At 43.5% G+C, this 8,827-nt stretch overlaps 1 protein-coding gene across 2 annotated transcripts in view; it reads left to right on the top strand.

The window, feature by feature from the left end:
* The first annotated feature begins 1,468 nt into the window (after positions 1 to 1,468).
* The window catches only part of VAPB (VAMP associated protein B and C), a 76,587-nt gene continuing 69,228 nt past the window's right edge, over positions 1,469 to 8,827 (top strand). The window contains exon 1 of one of the 2 annotated variants that reach the window (XM_072996812.2): positions 1,469 to 1,915. In XM_072996812.2, the coding sequence (XP_072852913.2) occupies positions 1,858 to 1,915 (58 nt within the window). In that variant the 5' untranslated portion in view covers positions 1,469 to 1,857. Of the gene's footprint in view, positions 1,916 to 2,162; positions 2,202 to 8,827 lie in introns of those variants that run through there. The other variant, XM_078392150.1, reaches the window with a different exon arrangement.

Here is an 8,827-nt window from a genome sequence, read left to right as displayed (position 1 = left end):
CTCAGGTCTCCTGTGCTTAGCGATGCTTTCCCTATCATGTGTTTAAATACATAGTCTTATAATCTAAGAAGCAACTGAACTGGACATACTGCTTAAGTATAGGTGTACATACTGCAGCCTTAGAATACAGTAGTTTTAAAGAAAAGTCTGAAGGGAGAGGTGGCACCAGGATAGCTCTTCCGGAAGAGTCCCAAGCACACAAGGGAACAAACACATTCATATATGTTAAGCTCACTGAGTTTCAAATATCTTCCTGAGGGGTATTCAGTTCAAATCAACTTGTGTCTTCTGCCAGGGTTTGAGGACAAAATTATTTCTGTAATTATTTGCACTATTAATTCTGAAAGGCCCTTCTCCTTGGGAAAGCAAGGTGTATGTAGGCAACACACAATAAAATGTGACTGTGTGAGTTGAAGGAGCAAAGATCATAGCCAGCCAGGTAATGGGAATATTCTTCCATGAATACTATGTCCTTACACTATTTTTATTTTAATTCAAGACATTTGGGTCTGAGACACGTCAGTCTAACATTTGCTGTCATTTTAAGACCCATAATCCCCACTTTCCTTCTTTGAGCATCCCTTAGTCTTCTTCCCACAGGGAGAGGCTGAGGAGAAACCTGTGACTGGCATGTGAGTAATATGACAAATTAAGGACCAACCAGGTGATCTGGTTAGATGCTGAAGAAGGAGCTTCCAGTGTTCAGCTGTTCCGCCTGTCTTCCAAGAATTCTCCAGCCTTGGAGGCTCTGAGATTATTAAATTCTTTCAGAGTCGTCGGATGCATCCTGACTGGGAAAGGTCACCCTCCATGTCAAATCGTTCTCGGTGTCGCTGCTGTTCTTATGCGCCATCAGGCCTTTTTATGACTTGTGGTGACCTTACGAATCGATGACCTCCAAAAGGTCCTTCTTTCAAAAGCCCTGCTCAAACCCTGCAAACTCCGGGCCTTGGTTTCCTTCACTGAATCAATCCACCTCGTGCCACGTCTTCCTCTTTTCCCACTGCCTTCAACTTTGCTCAGGGACGAGTGTCCTTCCCGGCCAGCCTCGCCTATTCATCATCCTTCGTCTCAGAGCCCTTTTGGGCCATGCGCCCTTCTTGGAAATACTACGCCCTTGGCAACTGGATTGCAGCGCTTGGCTGGACGCTTCCTCCACCTTCCTCCCCTCCCGCTTCCCGCGCCCCCTCGCCTTCTCCCACCGGGGCGCAAAGCGGCGCCTCTCCGCTTTTCCCTCTCCCTGGCTCCGCATCTGCTTCGGTTCCATAAACCCTGCCCAGCATTTACGCGCGCAGTTTCTGCCGCCTTAACGGGAGGCGGGGCGGCGGCGGCGGCCCCTCCCGTGCCGGCTGGAGACGTCAGGTTGCAGCCTCGCTGTTCGCCTCCTCGCTTGCCCGCCCACCGGCCGCTTTGCCTTCTCCCTGCCTGCCTCCGTCCGTCCACCCCCTTCCGACTCCGTTGCTGCATCGTCCTCCCCGCCTCCTTGCGAGGGAGGGCGGCGGTGCGTCTTGGGTGCGCGCCGGCTTAGTCCCTGGTCGCGCAACCGCCGACGGGCCGGACGTTTTTGCGCCTTGAAACCGGAGCCGCCGCCTCGTCTTCCAACCTTCTCACCAATTTTGTTCCCCCCCCTCCTCTCTTGGTTTAGGCTTTTGCTTGGTGTAAAGAAAGGAGGTGGAATTTAAACCGTCGGCGGCGGAGTGTGTGTGTTTGTGTGCCGGTGTGTGTGTGCGCGCACGCGCGCGCTGGGGTAGGATTTGTCCGTTTGGAGCGCCTTTTCTCCCGCTCTCCCGACCCTGCCTGGTGCCGCTGCCGCCGCCGACGAGGAGGAGGAGGAGGAGGAAGAGGTGAAACAGAAACATGGCGAAAGCCGAGCAGGTCCTGTCTCTGGAACCGCAACACGAGCTCAAATTCAAAGGTAACCTGAGGAGGGGGCGAGGCGCGACCCCCCACACACACACCCCGTGCGTTCGCGGGTGGTTCAGGGGCGCCGGCCCGTTCCCCTTCTCCGCCCTTCGTTAAATCCAGATATACATATATATATTTTTCTCGAATAGGGAACGAGGAGGACGAGCCGGCGCGCTCTTCCGTCTCCGCAGCCGCTTTTGCCAAAAAGGGCTCGGCTCCAGCGGCAGCCATTTTCCGGGCCCCGCCGGGGTTGGGCCGCCGCGGGGAGGGAAGGAGGGAAGGAGGCTTGCTTAAAGGTCCTTCTGGTTGCTGCTGCGTAATCTTCCCCAGGTTAAGGTGGTGGTGGTGGTGGACGAGATAAGGATGATGGGGGGGGGGAAGGAGCCTCCCTTCTGATGGCTTTATTCCTCCGGCGTCAAGGAGGCGAACGATGTGTTTAAATTATTGGGTGTATTTTATTATATATTTGTATTTGCGCCCTGTTTTCTCCCCTGGCCTTTTCGGGCCCCGGCGCTTTTTTTTCCCTGAGGGAGCGAGGAGGACAAATTTTCTGAGGCGGGGGCGGATGACCCTCGGATTCAGTCCACGTGTGGGAGTAGTTAGCTGGTGGGAGCTCCGTGTGAGGGATCGGGGCGGCTCAGATTCCTTAACATGGAGGTTGAGGAAAGGTGTGGAGGTTGGAGACTAGGATGGGTTCCGTGGCTTCAGTATGGAATATAAAAACATCTCCTAAAATTTAGGGTGTCTTTATGTTTTAAAGAACAAAAAAAGCGCGACCCTAGTAAATCTCATTATGCCGTTGCACAACCATGTGTTGGTGGAGTAAGCCATTGAGGTTTACACCCACGTAAGCATTTGATTTGCCATTCCGTCCATCATATTAAAGATCTTTTGGGGGGGGGAAAATAGGATGCACATCCCACACACCCAATATTCTACGTTGTTGTGGTGGTTGTATGTAGCTGTGGGTGATTTGATCTGTCACATGCCGGTTTGTAAGCCTTTACTGACTTCCATAAGGCTCTCTTATTAAAAAGTCTGCATAGGATTGCAGCATTTTGAGTGTTTGTCAAAGAAGAGAGGCAAGATGAGCCAAGTAAGCCATTACTGGTTTTTATATCCTGGCAGGATGTCTCAGTGCCTCAGAAATTAATTGTACAGAAACTGTGTTGACCCAACAGTCCTCTGTGTATTTACTCATAGGTCCTACAATGTCCATCAAAATCGGCATGGTATTGTGCCCCCCCCCCTTAACAGTTGATTGTCCAAGCAGGAGGACAGAACTAGTTCAGTTGAAAGGATATTTCTTGGTATTTTGCCTTGCTGTGTTGTGCAGAAACCCCATAGCTGTCTGAAAACAGTCAGGATTTACATATATAGATTATCAGAATATGCCTACACATACTGTACTGAAATATGCAGAATTTGTAGATTTGTGTTGCAGTGGATTTTGGGACCTTTGGCCCAGTATGTAACAGTACACCACTGGCTGTGGTGTCTTTTCTAAAGAATGCATGTGCTAGTTCAGACCAGCTATCTAGTCCAAGCAAAACTATCTAATTTCCTACAGTGACCACCCACATATCTGGACAGCCCACTGTCATGAGAGCAAACCCACTTGTGTTCCCCAGCAGTTGTTTTTAAAGGTACACTGCCTTCGATACTGGAAGTATTATATCACCATTATGACTAATAGCTCACCTATAATCTTGAATTTCTTACCATTCAGCTTCATTGGATGGTCCCGAGTTGTGCTGTTATGAAAAGGTCAGAGAAAATATCTCTCAGTCCCCTTTCTGTACACAATGTGTAATTTTATCCACCTTCTTCATGGTCTCTCACTTGTTTTTTTTCCCCAAAGACCTTGCTGTAGAAACCTTGATTATTTTGCTCCTTCTTCTCTGCCTGTTTTTTTTTTTTTTTTTGGGCCCTTTCTTTTTTTTGCAGGATAAGGTAGAAACAGCTACTATTAGAATTGTAACTAAAGAAAAGACTTCCTAATCCATTGAATGGATTCAATATTAAACTTTCATATTAGGCCTGTATTGTAGAAATCAGATGTGCAGGACTTCGGGTATACTGTAGTAATATTGTGTGACTAGACAGCAGCAGTCCACAGGCTTACTGGTATTTATGTGTTAGCAACAGTTTTGCTCTCTGTGATGTTACAGGTGTACTGTGCTAGCAAAGTTGATCATTGGTTTCAAGTAGTCTGCATGTTTATTTGAAAGTAAGTCTAACTGAATATAATGGCATGTGTTTTTATTTATTTATTTATTTAATTTATACCCCGCCTATCTGGCCCGCCGGACCACTCTAGGCGGCTTCCAAATATCAAATCAAATAATAAAACATAGACAAATAAATAATAATCAAACAAGAACAGCAGTAAAAATAAAAAGGAAAAGTAAGAAAAAATCAAGAGTTAGCTGGAGGGAAGGCCTGAATAAACATCCATGTTTTTAATTGGGTTTTAAAGGTGCCCAGCGTGGGGGCTGTGCGAATCGCCGGATGGAGATTGTTCTAGAGGCGAGGAGCCACCGCCGAGAAGGCCCGGTTTTGTGTCTTCTCCTTCCGGGAGAATAAAATGTGGATAAAACTGTGTTGTAAATGGTGCCTAGAAATAGAATAGATTGTTTTCTGTCACTGCTTAGGCCTATGCTTCATACAACAAACTTGTTTTTTTTTTTTACAGGAGAATAATTTTTGGTTTTCCTTCATTGAGCCATTTTCTGTTATAAACATGTGAACGAAACAACCTTGTCCATGGGAGGCTGCATGCATTAAAATATATATTTCAAGAGTGACCGTGGTTTTAGTGGACAAGGCTAGAGTGGGCAAGGGTTGAAAATGGGATGATATGGGACAGGAAAGATCTAAACTAGAAAACTGCTTCAGCAGATGTAGTGTATACATGTACTTGTGTATGTGTGTGTTTATGTTTGTGCATGTGCACAAACAACTCTAGTCACTGGAGAAGCTTGGAATAAGGTGAGATTAAAAATAAATGAACACATACTGAAATTGGAGATGTGATGTATACATGACTCCTCAGTCAGTCAATAGGAAGTAAATAAGATTCAATCCCAAGGGATCTAGACACACCCAAGTAGTCTGGATGGGATTTGGGATTTGGCTGGAATGACAGCACATGTGAGATTACTATTGTATTACTTTTACTAAGAGAATCACCCCAAATTGCCATTAAGCCTTGATTAAGCTGAGTAGAACCAGCAGCCCTCTTAAGCATTTGTTGTTTTTACTATATCATGTCAGAAATGTGAATTTCTTGGGATATTGAAGCATTAACCTACAGTGTTTTTCCCCCTGTTTTGTCATTTCTAGTACTGATATGTGTTCTTTCGTAGAGACTTGCTGTGTTTGTCCTGTGTTATTTTGGTGATCAATGACATATACAATGAAAAGTACTAAAGGTAAAAGTAAGGAGAGGTTCTGAAGTAGTACACTGATAACAACAAAGACCTATGGTGTTATAAAAGTACTTTCTACTGAGATAAATATATTTTTTAAAACAACAACAACACATGTTTGTTGTAGTATTTAGTCTCCAGAGTAATTCCAATAATTTTGAAGTTAGGTAAACTATGGGTTTTAGCTTTTATACATCCAGGTTCATGCTATATAGAGCAATTCACACATGACTGAAGCTGAGAAGCGAACAAGTGCCTGTGTTTTTTAATGTATTGAGAGCCTTTAAAAAACATTTAATTTAAGAACTTTTTTTAAGTTCTGGGAAGTATAAAGAGTAAACTGGCAACTCCTAATATAGTTCAGCAATGTGTAGAATGTGTTTGCGGTTGGAAACAATGAACTATTTGTTAAAGTAAAAACAAGCAAATGTGCTGAATTCTGTTTCTGACCAGGATAAGGAAAAATTGTTAAATTCACCCATGAATGCCAGACATTCTTAGTTAAATTTGCACAGAGGTGTTCTGTTTAGCAGTAATCGAAATAAGGGTGGAATGCTGTACATAGTTTATTCCAGGCTGAAACAGGCATATCTGTCCTTAATGTTATTGATGCTGCTCTAAACAAAATTTTGGATACAATATATTTTGACAATACTCTGTAAGGAGCCTCATGGCGCAGTGGTTCAGCTGCTGTACTGCAGCCAAAACTGTGCTCACGACATGGGGTTCAGTCCCAGGTAGCCGACCCAAGGTTCTCTCAGCCTTCCAAGGTCAGTAAAATGAATACCCAGCTCGCTGGGGGAGTAGGCAATGTGTAGCTTGCATAATTAATTTCTAAACCACCCAGAGAGTGCTTTAAGTGCTATGGGGTGGTACATAAGCAGCATGCTTTATTTTGCTATTTTTGTCCTAAATACAAAATAGTTGCATGAAGGGAATAAAGAGGAAGGACACATTTAGAATTCAAACCAATAAAATCAGGAGAAATGCTTCCATCTTTCTTGCATGTATAAGTAACTAGGAGACCAGCTTCCTAGATGAGGAGTGAGCAAGGAACAGTTTCCACAGCTGTTTTTGCGGCATCTCAGTCCTCCATGGAATCCCCGTTTTCCTCTTCCAAAAGGGCTGATGAACTCTTGCTCCTTGAAGCATTTGGGAGTGGTAGTGCAACTCTTAAATAGGCCGTTGTGCCTCCTGCATCATTTGACACCCCAAACCAGTTGGTCAGAGTCAGATGTAGGATCTGTTGCCTTTTTAATAATTCTTTTCCTTCCAGCTTTAAATACTTTTGCAATCCCAATAAGAGGTATTGCATTATGTTTAAGTAATAATGTGGGTGCCTTTTTTCATGCTGAGAGTTAAACTGGAACAAAAGCATTCCAGAAGCTAAGCTCTCGTGAAATTCTAGCTTATTTACACTAAAAGTTGAAGTTACTGAAGGAGAGCATCTTCTGGGAAGGTTAGGGTCTCTTGCTTTGTCCTTGAGTTACACAGTTAAATGAAAAACAGCAGGATGGATTTCTTTGTTGACGCCCTACTTGTGTATGTCACAAGATTGCAAACAGCTGTTTGCATTTTAATGCTTAGCAATCAGTAGCTGCTTTTTTAAAAGTTCTGTTTTGTTTTTGTAAACTGGAAAATGGGCTTCCTAAGAGGCTGTTAATTTCCCACAAACTGGTATGCAGCCATTGGTGTATGACAGCAGGCTGTTAAGCCGCCTCTTGGCTCTCTTTAGTTGTAGTTGCAAAGATGGTAAGACCCAGGATTGTCAATGCAGGTGGGTTCACATAGCTAGCTTGAAATTCTCCTAACTTGGGCAGAGTGTATTAACTGTATTTGTTGTTTAATCAAGATTTGAGCTGGTATCCCCAGTATCTGTTAGCTGTTTTGAAATTTCCTCATCATATTATAAAATATTTGGGGGTACCTTGGCCTTGAAAGGACAGCCATAAATCATTTGTTTTACAAAATACATGTTTGTGGTAGAGATGCAGACTGCTAGAATTCCTTTATTAATATGCATTAAGACATTTTTGGACTCTTAAGTGGAGTAGATAGCATATTTTGCAGCTTGCATTTTGGGACTCTTAATTGAAGGCATAGCTATCACCACTAGTGGTGGTATGTAGAGTCTTACTTGCCTTCGGGTTCACTGGGAAATAAAAGTTGCCATAACTCTTTTGTTTTTATTTTTGCTATATATGAGGAATATAAATGTTCTTGTTATTACTGTTGTTGTTATGTACCATCAGGTCACCTTTGACTTAACAGCAACCCTATGAATATGTGACCTTCAGAAGGTCCTGCCATATTACAGCCCTCCTCAATGCTTGCAAATTCAAGACTGTGACTTTCTTTATGGAGTCCATCCATCTCATATTTGGTCTTCCTCTTTTCTTGCGGTTTTCCAAGTGTTATTGTGTTGTTGTTTTTCCAGTCAGTGAAATAAAAGTACATCTTAAAATTCTGTGCTACCTTTGTCTTACATGCAGTGTGCATTAAGTAAAATATTAAAGACAAAAGCATGGTGTACCAGTTCCAGATTTTCTGGCTTTCCAGCTGTCCTGAAAATGAGCAGACATTGGCCACATCCACAGTCTGTTCAAAGATGCATCTTAATTAAGGCGAATCGACCTCCATGTTGGAAATGACCACATCTTTAATTAGCTAGACATACTGTACCAGTTTACCAAAACCAAAACTCCACAACCAGGTAGCTACATTCTGTCAGCTTATTGTGAATGCAGCTAATAAGTGAATTGCTTTGAACTGATTGGAAACTGGCTATGGCAGGGAAGATGAGAAAGGAGGAGGAGTTCTCACTAACCCTTATTGTGGGGCACAGCCTCCTCTGGTGTTCCGTACAAACAGCTGTTCTTGCTATCAAATTGAAAGGCATTGTGGAGCTGTTCCTCTTTAACATAATTTTTGCTAAGAAGAAAAGGCAGAAGGAGTGATGGCCGGGAAGCAGAGTGCATCCTTCTCTTCTTTCTGTTGAATTTGGAGTCAAATGCCTTCTGCTCCACCAAGGTAACTGTTTAACCTTGGGACTGGTAGCTTCATGGTGCATATGATAGAGGAAGGATTCATTGAGAACTGAGGAGAACTGGAACCGTGCTTGGCAGCTAACTTTGATATTCACCTACAGTATTACAGGAGGACTTGTGATCCTCCTCTTACGCTTATTGATGGGACACTCTAAATGGAACTGGACAGGCAGTAAGCACGCATTTAAAGATATTTTAACCTCCTTTTCCCTGAACCTAAGTAGGTCCAAAGCCTAGTTGAAATACATGTATATGGAGCTATTATTTCTTCCCAGCAAAATGAAACCTGTATAAATATTTTCATACAGCTCTGAGTGAGATTTCTTTCCCCTTTATTTAATTGTGTGAGCCTCTAAAGCAAATATAGTTATCATATAACTTGCTTGATCAGTGTTAGACAAATGCAGCCTCAGAATGTTGATGGTGTGTAACTCCCAGCATCCC

Source organism: Pogona vitticeps, chromosome 4 (assembly GCF_051106095.1).
Source record: "Pogona vitticeps strain Pit_001003342236 chromosome 4, PviZW2.1, whole genome shotgun sequence".
In the NCBI taxonomy this organism is placed as follows: Eukaryota; Metazoa; Chordata; class Lepidosauria; order Squamata; family Agamidae; genus Pogona; species Pogona vitticeps.
Note: the sequence above shows the minus strand (reverse complement) of the source record. Positions and strands in the feature narration are given on the sequence as shown.